The sequence below is a fragment of the Tiliqua scincoides genome, chromosome 2 (assembly GCF_035046505.1).
Source record: "Tiliqua scincoides isolate rTilSci1 chromosome 2, rTilSci1.hap2, whole genome shotgun sequence".
Classification (NCBI taxonomy): domain Eukaryota; kingdom Metazoa; phylum Chordata; class Lepidosauria; order Squamata; family Scincidae; genus Tiliqua; species Tiliqua scincoides.
The window spans coordinates 125,030,033-125,053,106 of NC_089822.1; the positions used below are offsets into that span (position 1 = coordinate 125,030,033).

At 44.8% G+C, this 23,074-nt stretch overlaps 1 protein-coding gene across 9 annotated transcripts in view; it reads right to left on the bottom strand.

Moving 5' to 3' along the window:
* Window positions 1-28: 28 nt before the first annotated feature.
* Window positions 29-23,074, bottom strand: part of R3HDM2 (R3H domain containing 2) — a 161,127-nt gene continuing 138,081 nt past the window's right edge. For 7 of the 9 annotated variants that reach the window (XM_066614308.1, XM_066614312.1, XM_066614310.1 and 4 more), the window contains 10 exons: window positions 21,218-21,460; window positions 19,882-20,008; window positions 18,450-18,685; window positions 14,562-14,719; window positions 13,326-13,426; window positions 7,113-7,282; window positions 6,862-7,009; window positions 4,921-5,021; window positions 3,639-3,723; window positions 29-849 (listed from right to left, as the gene is read on the bottom strand). In XM_066614308.1, the coding sequence (XP_066470405.1) occupies window positions 497-849; window positions 3,639-3,723; window positions 4,921-5,021; window positions 6,862-7,009; window positions 7,113-7,282; window positions 13,326-13,426; window positions 14,562-14,719; window positions 18,450-18,685; window positions 19,882-20,008; window positions 21,218-21,460 (1,722 nt within the window). In that variant the 3' untranslated portion in view covers window positions 29-496. The remainder of the gene's footprint in view (window positions 850-3,638; window positions 3,724-4,920; window positions 5,022-6,861; window positions 7,010-7,112; window positions 7,283-13,325; window positions 13,427-14,561; window positions 14,720-18,449; window positions 18,686-19,881; window positions 20,009-21,217; window positions 21,461-23,074) is intronic. The other 2 variants (XM_066614315.1, XM_066614317.1) reach the window with 1 other exon arrangement.

The window sequence follows — 23,074 nt, forward strand, 5'->3', positions numbered from 1 at the left end:
AGAGAAAGAAAGGCAGGGAGAAAGCAGCTTTAAAGTGACAGACGATTCTTTTTTATATTTAAAAACCAAATAATAATAATAATAATAAACCCAGATTAAATAAAATGTACAGTGAACATACCCAGCCAACATCTGTTATGTGCAATTAAATACGGCTCCGTACCGCGGCACAACGCTGAACAAAAACAATATACACATGTTCCGGAGAGGGGGCGAGGGGTGGGACATGTTCTTTCACGCAAAAAATAAAATAAAATAAAAACAGAAACCCCCAAACAAAAAAAACAAAAATCAATTTTGCATCTCTTCATTCTGTCCATATAAATATCTCCAGAAAGATTTCCCCCCTCCCCCACCAAAAATTTAAAAAAAAAAAGGGGAGGTGCATGTGGAAATAAAGGAAGAGGGAAGGCAGAAGGGGGTGGTCAGGGGCTGAGAGGGGGCCGGAGAGGCCAGTCCAGTGTGCTTGTTGCCCCCCCCGCCCCTCTGCCTGCCCCTATTGGGAGCTTGCACGCTCCAGCACACGCAGGTCATAGTTCTTTTTGGCCGTACGTAACTTGAAGCGGCTAAGGGGGGAATTGAGACGCAAGGAGGCATTCTGCGCTGCCATGGGGCTGGGGAAGACGGCCACGATGGTGTATAAGGCAGCAAGGTCAGAATGCCTGCCATTCTCTGCAGTCCCATGGTTGTTGTCGCCGCCGCCGCCCCCTGGACGCCCCTGAGTCTCTTTGAGCCACTGGATTTTGGCACCAGACATGGCAAGTTGGGTGAAGAGCTTATCGGCCTCTGTACGTGTGATGCCTTCGGGCAGGTCAGTTACCTCCAGCACGCGACCCAACACCGTTGACGCTGGTGTACGAAGCAAGAAGGAAAAATAAGAAGACGGAGAGAAACATCAGTATCCTCAACTATAACGAAAAAGGCAGTAGGCAGGAAAGTGAATGAGAGGACCTAGAAGCACTAAATTTTTTTTAACAGACAGGCTGCCAAAAGGGAGGCTTAGCAGGATCCCAGGACAGGGGCCACAACTCATTTAGCCAGTAATGCTGGCTTGATCTAAAACTGGGAGTAACTCCTAATTTGTTTGCATTGGGGCCCATAAGTACCCTGGGGTCCTGGTTTCTAGCTTTAGAGAAGAGATTCTAGGAAACACAAGTACGTTAGAGTTTAGACTTCCCAATTTGTTTAAATGAAACTATAAGATGACCTATTATCACCTCCCCAGGGTGAAAGATCATGGGGCAATGAACAGTTTATTCTCTAGTAAGTCAAGTGAGGCACAGTATCGCCCTTGGGCAGACTGTCCCTTTTCTCACTTCAAAGATTTAGACCCCAGTACAGCAGGAATGACACCCACACATTCATCTGCCCTTGTTCATCACTGCCTCAGTCACTGGGTTACTTCCACCAACTTTCATTGGGCTACTTTTCCACCTTAAGAAAACTGTATTTTTCCTCAACTTGGAATTTCAGCTAGAAAAGAAAGTACATCTTTGGGTTGTATATATCTATTTCACCACATGGAAGCCTTTGCAAAAAAAAACAGGATGCCATGGAAAACCCACAAGGATCTTTCATCCCATAGCAAGTTTTCTCCAAAATTTAGGATTATATAAGGTTAATCTAACATTTTTTGAAGCCATGATGTCCAAAATAGAATGCTGCCTGCTAATTGTGATTTTAACCTTTCACTAGAGGCTTATTGGTCTACTCTGAAATAAACTATGGTTCACAGCAAACTAGGCTCCAGCTGGAAATGACTCCAGTGGTTATATGCTGATCTATCCTACTTTGAGCCCTAGTGAGATACAGTAGGCAAATGTTGAGAGCAGATGTGGGTGACTCAGGTTCAAACCCCTGTTCAGCCACATGATCCATGACAAGTTACAATCTCTCTATCTCTCAATGAAATAATTATGCAGTGAAAGCTATTAGATTGAAGAATAGAGATCACTGGTATCCAGTGCTCCTAGAAACGCACCAAGATCCTATCTGCATGACAGACTTATTCAAAAGGGCGAACACCCTAACATGGAAATGTGCGTCCATGAATATTCAAGAATATGCATATTCTGTAAATATACAAGAATATGTACTGGGGAGCCCAGACTGAGAGCCGCTATCTTCTACACGTCCACAGTGCTTCCAAATTCCACTTTATGGCACTTACTGCTTTAAACACCAGCGTAGATATTACAAACATTCTCATTGTATCAAGTGTGTGAACTGGCTGTTAGTCATCAGAGGATGGATTCACTCTATCTCACACACCACAAGATGATTCCTGCCAAGACCCATGATGAGACAGACACACATGAAACCCAGGCTTGAGAAAGAATTCAGCACATTTTCTACTCCCAGTACACTTTTTGAATCGCAAGATCCAGGTTTTGATAGCCACTGCTTGTTAGATGACCAGAGAGGGAAATTCAAGATTATAACTTTCTCAAGACCAGGTACCCTCATCACAGGGAGACTGCAAAATCCTTGCCACAATGGAAGAAAGCAATCACAAGACTCTGTCCAGAGAGATCCCAAGCACTGCCTCTTTAGCCTCAGATAAGTTGACTGGTAGCAGTTTGGGGATTATGGCCTCACCTTTTCACTCTCAGAGCTTCCAGTGGGGTTGTGAATGAAACCTTTAAGAAACCCCTAAGACATGACTATTACCAAATGAACTGAGTGTTTGTCTCTTTCCTCCACAGTCTCCCTGCCCTCACCAGCTTGGGAAACACTGCTCTAAGCAGAAAAGAATTTTTTCCTCTGATCAGTTCCAAGTTCACTGCCAGTCATTTTCACGGGTTCTTACGCTTGGGGACTTCGGCACCACAGCCAGGTCTCTGTCCTGGCAGCAGTTCTGAATTTGCTCCCTGAGCAAGGAACTGCGTGGCAGATCTACTTGCCAGTTAGGAGCAGTACTGGGCCCTGGCAGGTGGGATTCTTTGCTAATATTAAACAGGCACAAAACAAATATAGCAGACCCACCCCAGGCTATTTTCCACTGAAGGGCGGGGTGGGGGAGGAAAAGCAAGGCTTCGCGCTTTGAAATGGGAGTCTTAAAGGAACAGCAGGACGTCACTACGTAGTTTGTTTATGAGAGCATTTTCAACACTCCTCATCTGCTGGCATGTGGAGTTTCCTTGCCAACTTAGTTTGCCCTGTTCCTGTCTAATTGGCAAGCTTCAACTGAGCTCACATTACTAACAGCAGACAGACAGACAGACAGACAGACCCACCCAGCCCAACTTGGCACCATCTGCTGACCATCTACACACACTGGGGTGGGGCAAAACTAATGCAGTGCCCCTCTCCAGACATGCACCCTCCCCCTGCAACTCAGAAGGAGCCCCAGTTACTGCATAATCCTTGTCTGTCCCCTGCACTTTTACCTGCTAGCCGCCTGGACACCCCCTCATGTTCCTTAGCTGGATAGGGTTTGGAAAGGGAGAGGGCACATCTCCTATGTAGAGAATCCTGACAGTATTCGGGGTGTGGGTAGTGCCTCTTCACTCCCAAACAGCCTTTCACTTTCTCTCCCAAATTTGGCATTTTCGGTTTGCACTGGTACAAGACAGACAGACTAAAGATGCCACAGTGGGTAGATTTGTTAGGAACCTGAGGGTATGTGTGTCACCTACCTACATCACTTGTTCCAAGGTCGGTGGATGCTGACTTCAGAGCCTGCTTCTTGCCTCGATTACCGTGCTTCATCCCTGTTTGTCCCTGTGATGGGAGAACAAAAGGTTACTTAAAATGACAGAACAGGACCCTTACAGACTTGTCCACAAACTGCTCCTGGTATTTAATCTGGTCAGTACTGGGCCCTTGAATTCATTTCAGAAGCTCATGCTAAGTTCTGGAAATTATCACCCATACTCTGCAGAGAATGAGGGGCTGACACCAACTCTTGCCCCCCTGCCCCATCCCAGTTCTTTTGAAAAGGTGGAGGGGGGGAGAGATCTTTGCAAACAGAGGCCTGCAAAGAGAAAGATCCCAAGTCATTTGCCAGCTCTTTAATCTTTGAAAAAAACAAAACAAAAACAGCTGAGGTAGTCCACTTTTCCTAGTGAAAAGAAAGGAGTCTTAAACCCTCACTTTACAGGGAGGGATGTCAATTTTCAATAAAGAATGGGTAATACTACAAAGAGAGGGACTGGTTGAAACTTTGGAAGGGCAAGCTTGCGCTGAAATGAAAGTGGGGTGGGGTAAGGGTGGAATATTTATTCTCTCCTTTCCTATCCCCAATCACAGTATGATCTGCGGAAAAATGATACAGCCACCTTGCTGAAGCTAAGCAGCCCTTGGTAAGCACCTGGATAGAAGACCATCAAGGGGCTTGGATTACTAGAAAAGCCACTGAGGGTTTTTCATATTTTATATTCAATATTTGAGTCTGGTTTTTTTTACTACTCTGCATGAGTAAGGGCCATGCTCCACAAGACTGGAGAGAAAAGAACCCACTCTGCATAAGTTGTTCAATAAACCATAGCTAGGAAGGGGGCCATAATTCAGTGGAATAGCACATTGCATGCAAAAGGTCCCAGGTTCCATTGTGGACATCCCTAAGTAAGCAGATCAGGTATAGTTAGTGATGGGAAAGATCTCTGCCAAAGATGTTGGAAAGCTATGGCCAAGAGTAGACAACACTAGACTAGGCCAGTGCTTTCCAAACAGCAACATGAATACTTCTGTTGGTACCTCAACATATGGCAGGAAGTACATGACCTCACTGCCACAGTGGCTGCATAGAACTGCTCTATCTATCATGAATCTGAACAGGAGATTGCTGGAACACTTGTGGGCCCATGGCAAGATGCGGCTGTGCAACATGGTGGCTGCAGCAGAGATGCAGGCTGGGAAAAGTGCACAGCAGTGGAGAGATCACTCTCCACAAATGACTTGCCCCATGTCTCCACTCACCTGGTGTGCTGTATAACTCGACTGGTTGTGTAGCAGAGGTGGGGGGCATATGGAGAGATTGTACTGCAGTGGCTGGCCCAATAAGGAGTAGCGCCCATCACCTGGAGAGAAACAGGACACAAATGCTGTGTTGAAGACATCACTTCCTCTAATCAAACTAAGCTTAGGTATGTGCAACTAAAACAACCACATACTTTTCGTGCCCTCCAGCCTGCCTTCCCCTCCCACTGTTGTATCAATATCTAGATTACAAGCCTCTTTGGGCTCTGCCTCTACACACTATATAAAGCATCATGTACAATGAGAGTGGTTATGGCCTGTCCCAGACCCTCTACCTGCTTCCAAAGGGGAAGAACTGCATCATATGGATTGAAAAACATTGTGGGATCTCAGCTCTATAGTAAGTCCAACAACACTGAAGGATGCTGCTGAATTTCAGGATTTACTGCAAGGGTAACAAAGAGGATGGGTAGGAGGGGGGAAATTTTCTTCAAGCCAAGAAGCTTGCTTCAACACCTGTCTCTGCTTGCACCTTGCTGGTTGCTGTCTTCACGCCAGTAGGGAATTGAAGCCCTCCACTCTATGACTTTCCTTAGGGGCCAGTATCTCAGCCTTCCTGCTACTGCTGCTGCTGCTTTTCTTTGCTGTGGCAAAGGGCTCTCTGCCATCCCTCACACAGAGACTGGGGCTTGAGCTGGGAGTCTCCTGGCTGCTTCCTCTTCCCCTGCCTTCTGCTGCTGCCTCTTCTGTCCGTCCTACTCCATTCTACCCCCTTCTACCCTTGGGGTTCCAGTTCTGGTTCTCTTCTTCCTCCTTTATCCCTCCTCCTAGCTGCCCTGTGGTTCCTTACTGCATCCAGTCCTTCGCCTGATCTTGTCTCTGTTCTGCCTCCTTGCTTTCTGTCTTCCATGTCTCCATTTTTTCCATCCTTGTTTTCTCTCCTGTCTACCTTTCTCTTTCTTTTTAACCCTCCTACCATAGCATAGCATTTGTGCCTGCCCTATGGAATGGATGTCAGCATTCTGGCTCTCGAAGTTGCTTGGCAAGGATATAATTATTGAGAGTCAAATGGGGAAGCTGCGGCCATGATGGTCTCAGCGTGGCTCAGGCAGCTGTGGGCAGCCACGGTGCTATATAAATACTACTAATAAACGTAAGTTCCTGACCCTTGTTTTGCCTTATGGACAAAATTTCTCAAAAGAGTGACTCTCTTAAGCAACCTTTTCCTTTCTAGTGAGAAACTCTTGCTTTCCAACTAATTCCCACTAGTTTAACAGTATGATAAAAAAAAAATCCCATGATTCCAAAAAAGTGCCTGTGTTCCTTGTTTGGCTATTGAGCAAGACTTCTTTCTGAGCACAGATGAAGTCTGGAAGCATTTGAAGTACACTTTTCCTTAAGCTTCTAGAGATCAGAGTAATTGGGCTAACAGAGGAAAGAATGTACCAAATGCAGGAATTAAAGGAGAGGCCAACTCAAAAAAAGTACACAGAAGACAATTTATCACCCACAATGTGCCAAGTATAAAGCTCTTCCTTAGGGGCAAGTCTCACTCATTTATTTAAAGAGACATCCACATTGCTCCTAAGAAATAGCGTTGGACAATCAACCGTCTACTGCGCACCTTAGAGCTCTCCTCTTTTGTTTCTTCAAAAATAGAGAACAATTCATTTCATAGCTTCTCAGATACGTTCACTGAAAGATGGCGTTTAACCCAGTACTGAATCTGGGAAATGTAAAGGAATTGTGTCCGCCCACAATGCTCCTTGCTTTAACTGTACTGATTATGACATCAGGAAAGTGGGTTCTTCCTTCGTAAGCCTTGAGGTTCAGACCTGGGAGCCCATGCAGCTCGTATTCCTTCCAGCAGAGGTTATTCCAACCGAACAATACAGTTTCTCTCTGTTGAGATATGATAAACATGCCCAAAGTCCTCCTTACCTTGTGCTGGGCCCACAGGCCGGGGGAACTGTGTGAGTACTGGGAGGGGGCTGAGACCTGTGCAGACACTACTGAGGCTGGTGACAGGTGATGGTGTTGGGGACTGTGTGGGGGATGTGATGGGACTATTCAGCTGAGTGTTGCTAGCCTGGAGAGAAGAAAAAAGAAGAAGTTTTAAGTTGAACTGGGAGCTGGATTCCACCCGGCATACCACCACCCCATTCTGTTAGATGACTCCACACCCTCTCTACCTGAGCGCTGGTGTCTGGGTTGTAGATGTCTCCAGGCTTCTGCCCTCGCTGATCCAAACTGTAGTACTTGCAGTGGTTCCATTGCACCATAGAAGGATTCTGGGGTGGCTGGGGGCCATTGGGGACATTGAGCTGCATTACCACAACACCAGGCCCTGTTGGAGACACGCCTACAGAGGGAAAAGCCAGGAAAAGTGATCAGCAAATTCTTATGAACACCACGTAGATCACCAGTCCCCTTTTCCCAATCCTGCCCCAAGACCTGTGTCATTGCAACAGAAAAAGGGGCATGGTTATTACTAGTACTTATAAAATGCCATCAGTGTACATGGTGCTCTGCAGATTGATATAAAGCAAAAAGGCAAGTCCCTGTTCTGAGGAGCTTAAAGTCTAAATATTTACAGCAGAGAAGGCAACAGAAAGGGAGGAGCTGCGAAAGCCAACAGAAAAGGAAGGAGTAGGAGCAAGTACTGCGATACATTCTTAAGCTTCCAACCCAAGAGAGAACAAAATGCTGCCACATAACCATGATCAGGGTCTTTCGGTACTTTTGTTCGCATCAGAAACAGAAAGCATTTCTGTCCAATTTTGATAAAGAGATTTGGGGAGGGTGGGATTTTCAGAAAACAACAAGAGTGAGGTTAAAGCGTTAAGAGGCTCCCCTCCCCTCGTGTCAGTGCTCCACTTCAAACTGCAGATTCAGCAGCTGTACTGAATACTACCAGATGACCCAAGTCTTCGTGCTAGAGAGTGGGACCACAAACTGTCCAGTGAAACAGATGTGTTCCTTAGCTCTGATGATGGCAAGGATGCTAGCAAATAACAGCATGCATAATTCAAAGGGCACCAAGGTAATTGGAAAATTGCTCGGAGGGACACACAATTCCTTGAGATTTGAGGTGTGAGGCCGATTGTGTGTTGCACACATCACCGTCCCCCAATTTCTTGAATTGAGCCAGGGAAACGGGGCTCAAGTCATGTGAACAGAGCAAAGTATCCTTAGTACAGAAGAGTGATAGAAAAAGCTCAGAACTGGAAAAAAAACCTGAAGGAATATAATAATATAATAATAAAAATTTATTTTTATCCCGCCCTGGGTCTCCCCAAAGGGACCCAGGAAGGAAGAATAACTTGCTCACCCTCACATGCAAGATGATGACTGAAGTAGTTTCAACAGTTCCAGAATTTTTCATCAGCTTCTCAAGTTCATGCTGACTCTAGCAATCTATTATTTTCCCTCGGGATGAACTGCGGACTCAAATTTCAACAGTGGCTCCCTGTTCTAATCCACCTCTAGCTGTTAATTACTGGTTACAGTTTTTGGGCTCAGGACCAGTCCTAAACCTAAAGGCTCTCCCATTCATGGAATGGGGAAATTGCACCCTGCCCAAAAGCCTCCCCATGGAGTACTGAACCTTCACACAGTATATAAGGTGATGAGGGAGATAGAAAAAGTCACAGAGATAAAGCCAGATGGATCCTATTTAGAAACTATGCTGCTTATGATAGCAGCGATAATCTCAAGCCAATCCTCATTTGTCCAGGGTAGCAGAAATTGGTGCTAACGTGATCCCTGCTGTAAAAGAAGGAAGACCAAGTGGCCCAAATGCCAAGACAGACCATTTATTGCTCCAGAAATAGGTTCCGATGTGCTGTTACCACTGGCTTCTGCCTGCCAGTATTTAGATTTTATTCATTATCATTTATGCCTGAAGGCCCTAACAATCAGGGATGGGAACTTGAGTCAGGTGGCTGAGACGCAAAAAAAACACGTTTTTGCTGACTTGTGCACTCGAGTCACCTGTGCCAATTATTTGGGCACTGATTCAAGTCTGAGGCCACAAGTCTCAGCACTGATTCCCCATGTATGCGCACTGGAGACTGTATCCAAGTGTGCTTACTTTTATTTGGTGCGTGAAAGACCTCGTGGAGCCATCATTCAGATTGGGCAAGTATCAGGGAAGTTCCAGCCAGGAGGCAGGGAAGGGTTAATGTTTTGCTTTTGTATGGGGAGGGGGAGAAGCGGGCTCTCTTGTCTGTCTCTGATAGGAACTGATGATCATTGGATGAAGGATGGGTGGTCTGAGATTTTCTTTGGATGAGATAGGGCAGAAGGATGAGCCTAAGGGAGTTTTTGCCTTAGAATTGGCTGGAGAAGCCCAGAAAGGGAAAGGAAGCATTCGTGGCTATCACGCTTTCCAACCGCATGGCTCCAGTAGTGTAACAAAAAGAGGTGCAAAGCACTAAGCTTTGCAGGGAATCATACCTCGGCTTGCAAAGCGCTACATGTTGCATGGAGCCTTACTGCTAGCCAACCAGAATGGCTCTGAAGCAGGCTCTTTGCTGCTTCCCCCCTGCCCCCGCCCCTTAAAGGGAGCGGGGCATGTTTACACAAGCTGGTGGGTCGCGACCCACCAGTTTGAGAACCACTGCTCTACACCTATCGTTCACATAATTAAATACTATTTTGTGATGCACTTCACTGATGAAACAACTGTTCTAGTTTTACATGCAAAACTGAAGCATCCCCAAATGCATCCAAGGACTACAAGGAAACTGTTCTAGTTTTACATGCAAAACTGAAGCATCCCCAAATGCTCCAAGGACTACAAGGAAAGCCTTTCTGCCAGTGAAGTGGAGCTAGACCTGCCATTATTACAGTTTTTGTACTTTTCACATTTTAACTGGGAACTGTCCAGCAGTGGAAAGCTGAAGAATCAACTGTCCAGCAGTGGAAAGCTGAAGAATCCACTGAAGAATCAGTGGAAAGCTGAAGAAAGCTGAAGTGGAAAGCTGAATAATCTCTCCTGCTTGATCCCAGGGTCTCAGTGGTTGTTGGGGAGAATGGGTCACCATCCAAAACAAGCATCAACAGAAATAGATGTTAGTATACTTCTCCCACTTTGACTGTGGAGAGCTAATCCAAAACCCACTCCTGCTTGGTTCAATGATAATGCAGACATGTCCTTCATTTTCCTGTGTTTGTAAAACGGAGTTGAAAAGCATTTGCTATCTCTCAGAAAACAGCAAGGAGAAACAGATTATGATCTATGAGTTCACTGATGGGTCACAGCTCCTTGGGTTGATAGGGGGCTGGAAATGAGGAACAGTGTAGTCCAAAAGTTTCTTAGGAGTCAGAATTAACAGCTGGGTACCAAAGACAAAGAGCTGGTTTTGGGTGTCCATAGTAAACAAGCTGGCTACCAAAGTGTAAATCTGAAATTGCATGTCAGCGGTGATGGGAAGTTTTTGGCTAGCTCCTTGTCATTTCAAAGTACCAGTGTGCTTGTTCACTAGGGAAAATGGTGAGCTGGACAGCTCTTACTGTGGTCTATGCAAGATGTCCATCAATGCTTTACATCCCAGAACAAGGACAATAGCAGCGGGATGAAATGAACACACCCAAGCCAGGTCACCTGCTCACACTTGTTCTAATGAGGGCACAGCCCTTCCTTTCCCTGGAAGAACTTGGCTGCAAGTTTTACTTTATGTTTCTTGCTCCACCTCAACATAAAATACTTTGCAGAGATTACAGTGGCTATCATCTCATTGCCATAAGAAACCACTTGTGCCCATTCACAGGGCACAAGCCTTTCACACAGAACATCCAACCAACACTCAGACAGAGGGTAGTATGCTCGCTACCACTTCACCTTTGGAAAAGAGGTGATCAGAAATTAGCAAGATTCTAATTACTAATAGATTCAAAAGTCCACGCCAGCACTGAGGAACAAACTAGCAGATTTGGAGCTCTTTGAAAGCCTTGTCCGATAATTGTGAAGAACATCCAGGAGCATAATTCTTGTCATTCACCAAGAGGTGGTGCTACAGATCCAGCTTCATGGTTTCAAAAAACCTTTTTCTGAACCTGCTAAAAATTGCCTCAGGCTTGCAGATATTCACAAGCTCAAAGTAGCCCAGATCACAGGGAAATCCAAGGGATACAGTTGGTACCAGATTTTCTGTGCTCAGGCAAGGTCACAGGTGATGCAAAATGCAGGTGTGAGAATATTAACCAAGATATAGTCAATCCTCTGTTCTGGTTACCAGCCTGCTTCCAGATAAAATTCAAGGTGCTGGTTATGACTTTATGTAGCTTGGGACCACATGCAGCCTCTGAGAGGAATTTTATCAGTGGGTACAGAGTTTCTTTTGGGTCCCTTCCCAAAGAGAGAGGGGTGAAAGAATGGGGGCTGGCAATGGGGGGAAAGTGACAACAACTGAAATAGTCTTTGGAGTCTGGTAGACTTTGGAGTCTGAAGACTGGTAGACCAGTCTTCCCAATGCAGAGATCAGGTCTACCTGCCTGCCCAGCGTTGGCAGCTAGACACAATAATACGGAAAACCAAACGTACTCCTAAGTCTCTCTAAAATATTTCAAATACAGAAAATCATTGCAGGAGATTACTATCATTGTATTTAGGCTCACACTAGAATGGAAAGTGTCCTGTGTACACCAAAACTGACGACTTCTGCAGTAGCTACAGTCCTGCAGCTGTGTCACTGAGCTCTTATACACTCCTTCATGGTTAGCAAATCTGCAAACCAAAGAGCTATTGTAGCAGATCCATTTCCTCCCAGACGTGACACTGTTAAGGAATGTATGCAATCCTGGGCCTGGTGTGTATGGCTTGTGGCAGCAGTTGTCGCCATGTGTCCACGGTATTGCCCCCAGCATCCCGCGTGGGCAGTGAGATTGGAGAATGTAAGATCCCAGGAAATTTCTGGGCCCACTCCTTTGGCTCCTAGGCCCGGGTACAAATTACCTCCTTTACCCCTCTCTCCTAGGCCCTGACCACATGTTTCCTGCATGAATCTACTGGTGCACTGAAGTCTTCTGGGAAAGTCTTACTGCACATTAGAGAGCCTTCTCTGCAGTGTTGACTGTTGCAGGGAATGCACTGAAGGATTTTCTCAATGGAAGCTCCTCCCTTTACCGTGGGAGAGTCGCTGTGTTCCTTTCTCTTTTCTCCTTTAGTTGAAGATCCTTTTGCTTTGTCAAGCCTTCCCTGATTTTATTAAATGTGAATTTCAAAATCTTTAAATGTTTTTTATCTTGTTTTTTGTATTTTCTTCTTTTAAATGATGCTAGTCAGCTACTTCAGGTCCTTTGGAAAAGAGGCAAGATACAAATCTTTTAAATCAAAGAAAACAGAGCAGGACGGATATGGACACAGATGTTCAAGCCAGGATGATGCAAACTTCTTACAGAAGGAACACGCCGTTGTGAAGGAAGCATGAGCTTCTAGTTCAGTTGTACATGTAGCTTGGCCCACAACTGTTCTCCCAATCACTTCACTGCAAGTAGGTAAGTGGAGCTATCTGCTGTAACTGATACTGTAGGGGGGGCATTGAGGCATACTCATATTTTCTCATAGGCCTTTTGTTCTTTGCTCAGGTTCTTAACATTTCTCTTGAGCCTTTGATTCTTTTTTTGACCCATTTCCAGCCCCCCTCTGTCAATACCAGAGCCATAGGGAAACATCACTAGCTAACACATGATTGAAGAAGCCCAAACTATTCATTTCTTTAATTATTACTTCTACTACTATTTATATATTAGGGAATACTAGTATTTATATACTAGGGAATACTTGTATAACTATAGAAACAGTCCATATCCAGTGCAAATGTTTGATGCCTTCTGGAGGAATAAATCAGTCTGGCTATTGGCTTTTGTCTTACAGTTGTCTATTCCTTGTATCCAACAATATAAAATATGACCACCAACTCAGGCACTCCCTTAGGAGTCAAAGAGTCCTGAGACAGAGCTCTCATGCTGCGGCCAGTGAACAAGTAGGTTGTGAACAACAGGGTAAATAAGAGTGTAATCCACACGTCAGCATTCCGGTAACTAATCCAATTTATTTAAAACATTTCTATCCCACCTTTACACCAGTGAGGAAGCCCAGATTGGGAGTTTCATGGTACACCAGCACTGAGGCCACTTTTTACACTAAATATTGAGAGGGATACTCAGAAATCTGGCCACAGTACTGCACTGTGATTTCAGGCCCAGTCTTTTGCAGTGGAAAATACAGATTTATCACCTGGGTCTGGTGATGGGCAACAGGTCACCTCTCATCATAGACCTGCATATGTGGGGAACTGCACTGGTACAGTGTTCCATATTCTGTCAGTCTTATGCTCCTAAATATTAATGTAGCCCATCCTGAATTCTGCTTAATCATTATACTAAACAATGCAGCCTACCTGAATACTGCTGTTGCATTTGTGGTGGGCTGCAAGGTGAAGGGGATTGGGGCATCTGGTACTGCTCTGTCCCAGGAGGTTGCAGGAAGCCGACTGATGGACTGGAAAGAAAAGAGCAAAATCTGGTGAAGCACTGGTGAAACAGCATGATGGAAACCACAGCTGTGCTTTTCTGAAGAGACACCCACTCCCAAGACCAGTTGGGCTGGGTAATTTCCAGCATCATTCATTGGTTTAATGTTAATTACTGAGATTCCTGCTCTGATTATCTCTCAATTAGGGCGATGCTTATCCAGTGCTGCAGATAGCAGGAGGCGGGAACATAAAATATTTTATCTCCTATACACACGAGAGTTCCCCTCCACACTGCCTAGCTGGCTGAACAGTCAGATAATTATGTCCCATCCTGGAGGAAGTACGAGTTGTACTCAGATAGGATCACTTATAGTAAGCAAGGAAACATCTCCTGTGAGGCCAGGGGCAGCCAAGGAGGCTGTGGTAGAACATGATGCAAAAAGTCAAAGCCACTGCTCATTTCTTTCAATCATCTTCCTAGTAGTACAAGCAGGCAGTTTCCTTACTTGGGATTTATGCCAACATTTGATAGCACTACACTCTGTTCTTTCAGACAGAATGTAAATGCCAACAGCCATTTAAAAAAAAAAAACAGTTTGTGTAATCTGCAGAGATGAGAGAAGGCAGCTAGTGCAGCGGCACGGTACTGCACAGAAGGTCCGACACCAAAAGCTATGGAAAAACATTCCATTCGGGCTGCTGTCACTTTGGGATGGTGTGGGAAACAGAGCAACTCTCTGGCACGTTCCTCTTGAAATGAGTTCCTACTTCCTACCGGTTGGTTGGTTGGTTGTACGGAATACTCAGCTTATCTGGGCTTTCCATTTTACCTTTTCTGCCAACAAACCCTCAAGACAGTTTACAATAATCAACAGTATAAACTAGTTAATACCAAAGTTCTTTAGACTAATTAAAAACCAATTCACAAATAAATGTAAGACACATACAAAGGATTAATACACCCCCGTCCTCTTCTCCACCAAAAAGCCTAGCAGAACAAAAAAGTCTGTCTTATAAAAACCAGCAAGGAAGGAGACCTGCTGGTATGTTGACAACAGAAGACTCAAAGGGAGGATGCCACAGTTGTGAGAACTCCAGCCACCAATTTGATGTTTGCCTAAGAAGAGAAACTGAGCAAGGGCATAGCTTGTAATCCTTTACCTGGTGCCATTCTGCTGTGCTGGTGGAATAACACTGTAGTAGACTGGCATCCCTCCGGCTTGTAGTCCTCCTTGAACAGGCTGGTTCGCTGGTACCAACACAGGCTGTTGAAAGGGTTGTTGGACCACACTCTGAGACTCATTGGCCACTGGAACCTGCTAAAAAAAAAAAATAAACGGGTGGGTGAATAGAACAACCACCATGTAGAAGGGGTTGTTAAGTGGAGAAAACAGTAAGGTTCCCACTTCCAGTGGGATGTCACAAACTGTATGACCTTCACTGCTCAGCAGATCTTAAGGTTTGGTCTTTGGAATCTTAAAGCTAGGAGCAACTATCCAGTCCTCATAGTTTAATAAATAGGTTGCCTATTTGATAAGAGATCCTCTACTTTTAAGCCATGGAGGATTTCTGATGGGAGAGGGTGCACTTTTACATTCAACAAAGCAACCAGTACCTTCCTCAATATCCTCCAGCCTTGTTCCACCTGTTCCTAACTCTCTGGTTCCAATGCTCCAATAATCCAGAACTTCTTTCACCAATACTAACTCTAGTTTATGACAACCTGAGGACAAATCCCAAAACTGTTTCATAAACAGTATGAAAACCAAGCTAATCTAATGTCTCATTACCCACACTGCATATTCCAGTTACTGCATAAGACATATTCTAACAATTGCTGCATCTTGCTGTCACAAAAATGGTGGTAAGACTGTGAGATAACTGGAATTCCTAATACATACTACTTATGTCATAAGTAATATGTATTAGGAATTCCAATTATCTCACAGTCTTACCACCAACAGTCTTGAGTATTTCTCAAACTATGGGTCGGGACCAACTAGATGGGTCATGAGCCAATGTCAGGTGAGTCCCCATTTATTTCAATATTTTATTTTTAATATATTAGACTTGATGCTACCATGGTATGAAACTGCATTTGGGGAAATGTTACAGACCTGTACTTTTAACAAGCTACTATGTGTATTCTTTTAACAATGATAGCCAATGGGGCTTACTCCCGGTTAAATGTGGGTACGATTGCAGCCTAGGATTGTTAAAAATGTTCCTGTTTGATGGTGTTACTTCCAGTCATGACATCACTTCCGGTGGGTCCTGACAGATTCTCATTCTAAAAAGTGGGTCCTTGTGCTAAATGTGTGAGAACCACTGACATGAGATATCAGCACAAATATAGGCATCCACTTTTGGAGATTAAAAGTTTTGCATTGTACTGTACCCAAGATCTGATAATGCTCTTTTTCTGTTTCATATTTAGCATAAACAAATAAATGAAAAGATGGTTGCTGCTCTGAGATGTTAAAGAGTTTCAAGAATGCTTGATAAATGCCAGATTTCCCCCGCATGAACTCTTAACACTTTTGCTGAGAGTGAATAGTTTTATACAGTACTGACACAATTAAATATTTTGATCTAATATCTTATGCATAATTTTTTGATACTCTTTTGTTAAGGTGCAGAGGCTTTGCACAAGTTTCTCATGTAGCAGCAACTGTTTATGAACTCAATGCTACATGATAAATTGCTGTGTGGTTTGCAGTATGGAATGAGCATTTGCCTGTTCTGGATGGATGGGCTAACCAGGGTTCTCCTGAATGAAATGGCCTATCTGGGCCCCTTTTAATCTGGTTTCAGGCCAGCTTTTGGGACAGAAACAGCTTTGGTCATCCTTGTTAATGATTTGCCCCAGGGTCTGCACAAGGGAAGTGTTGGTCCCACTGGACTCCTCAGTGGCTTAACTGAAACCAATATCTGGGATCAGTGGGGGACTGGATAAGGGCGAACAAGCTGAAATTAAATCTGGACAAACAGAGGTCTTCTTGGCAACAGGTACTGGATCAGCAACCTGTTCTAGCACTCCCTTGCAAGAGCAGGTCAGCAGTATGGGAATACTTCTGGATTCAGAAGACGCTAGACGCTCAGGTGGCAGCGGCAGCCAGCAGTGCCTTTGCCCAGCTTTGATTGGGGTGCCAGCTGTGACCTTATCGGAAACATTCAGGCCTAGTCTACAAATTGGTGACATCAAGGTCTGACTATGTGGGGCTGCTGAAGCCTGTTCGGAAACTGAAATTAGTGCAGAAGACAGCAGCCCATTTGGTGAGGGGGGCGAGGCAGTCTGCTGGACTGCTTCTCCTCTGTCTGCTGGTTCACATCTGTACTCAGTTATGGTTTTGAACTGAACCTTTAAAGCCCTTTATGGTTTAGGGCTTAAGTAACTTAAGTGCCAGGAGCCTCCTCTATGGTGGCAACATAACTGCAGAACTTCCACCCTATTGGATTAAAAACAGAAGCCTCCCTATTAGCCTTCTGGTGGGTACTCACAACTTTTTAAAAACTTAGGATCACTTTCATTTACTGAGAATTGCTGTTTTAATAGGCTGCGTTGCTGCTATGTTATTGTCACGTTAACTTTGATGTTTTATACATACAATTCTTATGTAAGAGATCTGTTCCAGCCACCCTTACGTAAGTCTATTTTTGCATAAGTCGAAGTTCTTTCTGCACACACGCAGCTCCAGGGAAGTGTTCAAGACGAGTGAGGAAAGAGCTGCGCGAAGAGAAAACGGGCAGCCATGTATTGCTGTTTATGGTTTATAGATGTTTTGAGAAAGTTTGAAATTACATAAGTTGAGGCTTACGCAAGTCAGGGACCTTCTGGATTGATTTTATATTGATTGTATTTATTCCTGTATATTACCATTTAAAGATTTTTTATTTGTTGTTAGCCTTATTGTTTCAAGTAAAAAGGTGGTATATAAATGTTTTAAAATAAACAAAAATATTGTCCAAAAAGAAAAGGCCCATCAAATGCACAAAGATGCCTGGATATACGTTATGTATACCTCAGAATGGTGGCCTCTTAAATACTTCCTTTTATCATTTTTTACAACACTTAGCACACTGTTACTGCTGATCACCTTCTTGCTTCAGAATGAACTCCCAGTATGAAACTGGGCTCCCTGGGGCGGATTAAATACAGACAGCCCATTTATTTACAGGCCTTTGGAAACAGAATCGGGGAGCTCAACTGTTGAGTTAAGCCTGGCACAGTTCAGTTTTTGAGATCATGACAACCAGTGGGGTTTTTTTATTTGCTGACTTTTAGTTTTTGGGGAGCTATAATGGAATTTATTGTGAACTACTGCAACGTAGTTTGCATGAGACATCTCAAAAAGGACAGAAGGTTTTACAAATGTTTTAGTAGTAGTTGTAGAGGAAGACCAGAACTAAGTCTTAGAATTAACACAGAGTTATTTCTAAGAACAGTACCCTCATGCTGAGATCTTCCATAAATTAGTTAAATTTACCGATCTCTTGATCTCATCACACTATATCAGAGCTATTCAAACTGGAGCGTCGCAACACCCCAGCCTGAGAGCCCTGGCCTCTGCCTCCTTAAGGGCCACCCCCACTGCCTCCCTCCCCTCCCCTGCAAGGACTTACTACAGTCTTCAAACTCCCTGAGTGTTTGAAAACCGAAGCACTATATGTTTCCCTACTCCTTCTCCACATCATTGGCTGATGCTAGAGGTAAAGCACCCAATAGGGCAACAGCAGGACACAGGTAAGTTTTATGACATCACCAGCAGGGACAGGAGAACATGACACAATACTCCCATTTTATCCCAACAATTAGTTTTACTTGAAAAAAAACACACTCCTGTTTTTCATGTTAAGAAATGGGACTATTCTCAAGTGGCACGCCTACACATTTAAAGGAGATGCATTGAAAGCAGCCTGAAAGGTTCAAAACCATTCAAGGAACTAAAAGTCTGAGTATGAACAGGATTCATCGCTGTCTTACTGGATGTCTAACATTCCAACAGCAGAACCGTCACATCTGTGATCCCCGACCCTGTTGCCACTCACTTGATATGAAGGCAGTGGAGTGTACTGGACCATCAGGCCTTGCATCTGGCTGCCCATGTTTCCTCGCTGATTACTGAGAAGGCTCTGACTTTGAGACTGCTGCACACCCATCATGCTTTGTATCTGGCCACCCATGTTGCTGCGCTGGTTGCTGAGGAGACTCTGGCCCTGGGATTGCTGCACTCCCATCATACCTTGGTATGTCTGCTGCTGGTTGGACATGATTGGCTGTAAACCTGCATTGTGACAAAAAGGCTAGAGGTTAATCATTTATTGGTTCCCTGGCCACCCCTTTGTACTGAATTTCACTGCAGAAGAAGGGGTGGAGGGTCCCTCTCTCATTCAGTTGCAGCTATGATCTGGATGATGTGGGTCAATATGTAGCCATGTATTAATGTGTTTTTTTCCCTTCTGTAAACTGCTTTGTGAACTTTTAGTTGAAAAGCGGTATATAAATACTGTTAATAATAAATTAATAATAATGTGTGACAGAGAAGCAAGATGAGAACATGCCTCAGAGAAGCAAGTTGGATTTCCTGACCTTCAAAGCTGTGAGAGATCTAGAATTTTGTAAAATCTGTCGACCATTGACACTTAGATAACGGGGCCAAATTTCACATTATGCTAAATGCATGGCTGCCATCAAATGCTGCAGTTGCACGTTTAGCTTCCCACTTCCCCTCTATAATGCCTAGTAGAACAGGTCCAACATCCTAATTGTTTATGTTCTGTGTTTCTCTAGACCACTTCATTGGATGCTTGCTGGGGAGAGGTGGAAAAAAGATAACTGGTGTGACATCATGACACAAGGCAAATTCCTACTAAACATTACCCAGGGGGCAGGGATTGCTAAACATGCAGCCAGACTTTTCAGTGGCAGCTGTACATTATCATAATCCCTCTTTTGGCCTAAAAGGTTATCCAACGCCTCTCAACTCACACACCAAGGGCAAGTCATTTATGCCTTCTCTGCAAACCACAGATTAAACCCTCTGAGGAAGAAGCTTCCTTTAAAGTCTGCAAATGTAACTGAGTAAGTTTCCTTTTCAATCTCATACAACATGTTTCAAGGAGCTCTCACCAATTAATCAATGAAAGCTTTAGTTGATTGGCTGGCTGACACCAAATGCAGCCTGCAACGCTCATAGGTGTATTACTGTTACCCAGACCTGAGTCTTCAAGACCAGGATAAACTTGAGATTAGGATAAATTGAAGAGTGGTAATAGCCCAAAGGGACACATGTTGCACACTCGATCCTTGGAGCCAGCTAAATTCACTCTCACACAGATCCCTAATAGGCACATAATCCAAGCCCTATAAATAAACTGCCTCCTGCTAGCTCCAAGAAAGGACAAGATGTCTCGGATTTCCATGACAGTACTAAAGCGCTGCCCCCTTCTACTCCAGATGCTGCATGTGCTGCTCACTTACCAGGCTGCTGTGACTGCTGAGGCAGCTGTTGACTGTGCTGTGGGCTATAGGCCACCGGGTGAGAGAGAGGTCGGTATTGCTGGCTGGAGTTTGGGTACTGCCCAGGAGGGTAGTAAGAAACCTGAATCTGTTGGGGAATAAAAGGAGAAGGAGGTAAACAAGACAGGGAACAAAATGCAGTCTAGCACTGTGGGACTCCCTGCTGATCAGCTCCTCAAGTTTACACTGGATGCGGCACTAAGCAGACTGGGGCTATCCTTTAAAAGGGACTTCAGTGGGACTTTGTGACAAGCCACCCTAATGACTGGGTACAGATATATCATAAAACCAGTCTGTGCTAACCATTGTTAAGAATGCATAGAATGGTTTGAGCTACCAGTCATATAAAACAGGCAAACTGTGGATCAGAATTGCTTGTCTGCTTTTTCACCCCCGTCTGCTCATGACTCAGTTTCATAAGGTCATTCTGGTCTAAAGCACAAACCTGTGCTTTGCCAAAAATTTGCGAATATGGACACAATAACAAACCACAGAGAACACAAACTGGTTTGCAAACCAGTTCTGAGCTGCAGTTTCGGTTCTTGATTTACTGGATTCAAACCAACCAGCACTTGTGAGAAGGTTCAGGTTCAGGTACTAACATGTCATGGTTTAGCTCATTGGTTCTCAAACTTACTGGAGCCATGATCCACCTCGGCCTATGGTGCCACCAGAAGTTACATTCTCAAGAGTCACTTCCAGAGGTGTTCTGAGGCCCATGGAGGAGGCCATCCTGGGGCCGATGTGATGAGGGAACGGCTTCCAGAGGTGGGTCGCAACCCAGAACTCATGACACACCTATCCTTGGTCCACAGTTTGAGAAATGCTGGTTTAGTTAAATAAGCCATGGTTGCATGTTATGTCTGAACTCAGTCTCAGGGAACCAGAGCTCACTGAGAAACCTCTAAAAGGGAAAGCACATATGAAATTGCAGTAAGACTACTCTCCTCACTCCCCACAGCTTACTGAATATGCAGGCAAGAAAGAGGGAGGAAGCTGCACGAGCAGCTTCTGGAAATTCAAGAGCCTATTCTGCCCTATCCACCATGGGCAATACCGAAATAGCTGTGTTTGTGGGTGTGGGGAAGGTGTTCCGAACAGGCAGTCCAGGAGACCTTTCCCAATCAGACCTAAACATGTGACTTTGAAAACCCAAGCTAGCTAGCCTAACCAAATGCTTAGAAGATGCCAATGCTCTGCCTGGCTCAGGCTCTATTGGAAATGAATTTCTGCACTCCTTAAATTTTCTCAGCATCAGTCAGTGCTTGTTAAGAGTCACAACCACACTGTTACTTACTTGCTGGGGAGGCTGCATATAGCTCTGGGGTTGCAGGACCTGCTGGGCTGGCGCTGTGTGTCCCGAGGCAGAGTAGTTGGAGGCAGTGATTGGCTGCCCTGGGGAAGCCATGATGAATCCCGTCTGCTGAGGATGCTGGGACATGATTGGTGGTTGGAACATGGCTGAAGACGGGTCTGGTGCTTCTGTGGAACCCTGACGGCTGAGGTTGATCTGCCCAAAGGGATTGGTGAGCTCGTCAGCCTGTGGCCCAGAGGACAGGAGAAGACAGCACTGAATAATCATGTCCTGGTTGTTTTCATCAGCAGTTGCACAGAGGTAACAGCAGCTGGCCCATCCCAAATGAAAATGGCATCAATGAAAACACACAACACCCAGAGGGAGTGTTCCAAGACTGCATACAACAACAAGAATGGAAGAACATTTGACCTAAAGAAGAGAAGCTGAAGAAAAGGCCTCTGCAGAATTTAGTAAAAAATAAGGGAAGGGAGGAGGTGCAATCGCCAAATAATCTTGCACAGCAATTTAGGACATGGATTCTTTGTTCTTTCAAAATACTGTATAGACAGCAGTTCCCAAACTGGTGGGTCGTGATCCACCAGCCTGGGATGCACTATTTTATGTCCCTTTAAGGAGAGGGAAGAAGGCAGTGACGCAGTCCCCAGGATCGTGTTACTGCTGGCTTTTTTTTAATTCACCAGCAGATCTGGCTGGCCTGGGGTATGTGTGTGGAGAGCCCTGTGAAGCCCTCCACAGGGCTCCCCAAACCTCAGATTTACTAAAAATAGCAATCAGAAACCACTTCCAGTTTTGTGAACCGGGAACCACTGGTATAGACCAGGGGTGTCCAAACTTTTGGCAGGAGGGCCACATCATCCATCTGACACTGTGTCAGGGGCTGGGGAAAAAAATAATTAATTTACATTTCAAATTTTAATAAATTTACATAAATGAATCTACTAGAGATGAAACTTGAATGAAAGCAGGTCTTGCAATAGCTCAAGGCCTATAAAAGGCCTTGCACAGAGCAAGGCTGGCCTTTCCTTTGCTGCCACAGCTGCATCACAGATGTGAAACAGCAAGCAGTGGAGGGAGCCCTTGTCCCACAGCTCACGCAACAGGTAGAACAGTTGGCTGTCACGCTGAGAGCAGTTGCATCAGGCCAGTATGGGCTCCAGCTAGACTCCGGAGGGCCAGAGGCTCATTGGAGACTGAGGGCCTGATTGGGAGTCCTCAAGGGCCGCAAGTGGCCCCAGGGCCGGGGTTTGGGCACCCCTGGTATAGAGCAATGCAAGCATCATTGCATTGGACACTCAGGACACAGAACTCTAAGTAGTTGAGAGCCAGTCTCTTCTCTTTACTGCTTAGACCAGTGGTTCCCAAACTGTGAGCCATGGCTCTCTGGGAAGCCATGGAAACTAGCCAGTGGAATACTCATGAAAAACCCGCCATTGGGTTAGATTGTAGCTCTAGTGGGAAGCCACAGCCAATGGCCCAGTAGGTCAAGAGAGATGCCAGTCTAAAAAGTTTGGGAACCACTGTCTTAGGACCAATGCACTATTTCAGAATTGCAACGCATCAAGCCCAAAGTATTTTAAGAATGGAACAAACACAACAAACATATATGCCAGTGATCTTACAACGATAATTTAATCTAAATTAATACCATTAAAGATTTTGTAGGGAAGGCAGATCGCTATTTTCGGGGTCAGTGCCTACTTTGCCTCATTTCCTTTTGCCAGTCATTTGGCATTCCTTTCCCCTCCCCCTGAAGCTGGACTGCAAACTACTTAATTTCAGAGGCAACTGAATGTTCTGAGGCATCACAGCAGGTCAGCCAGTGCCAGTAGTTTCATT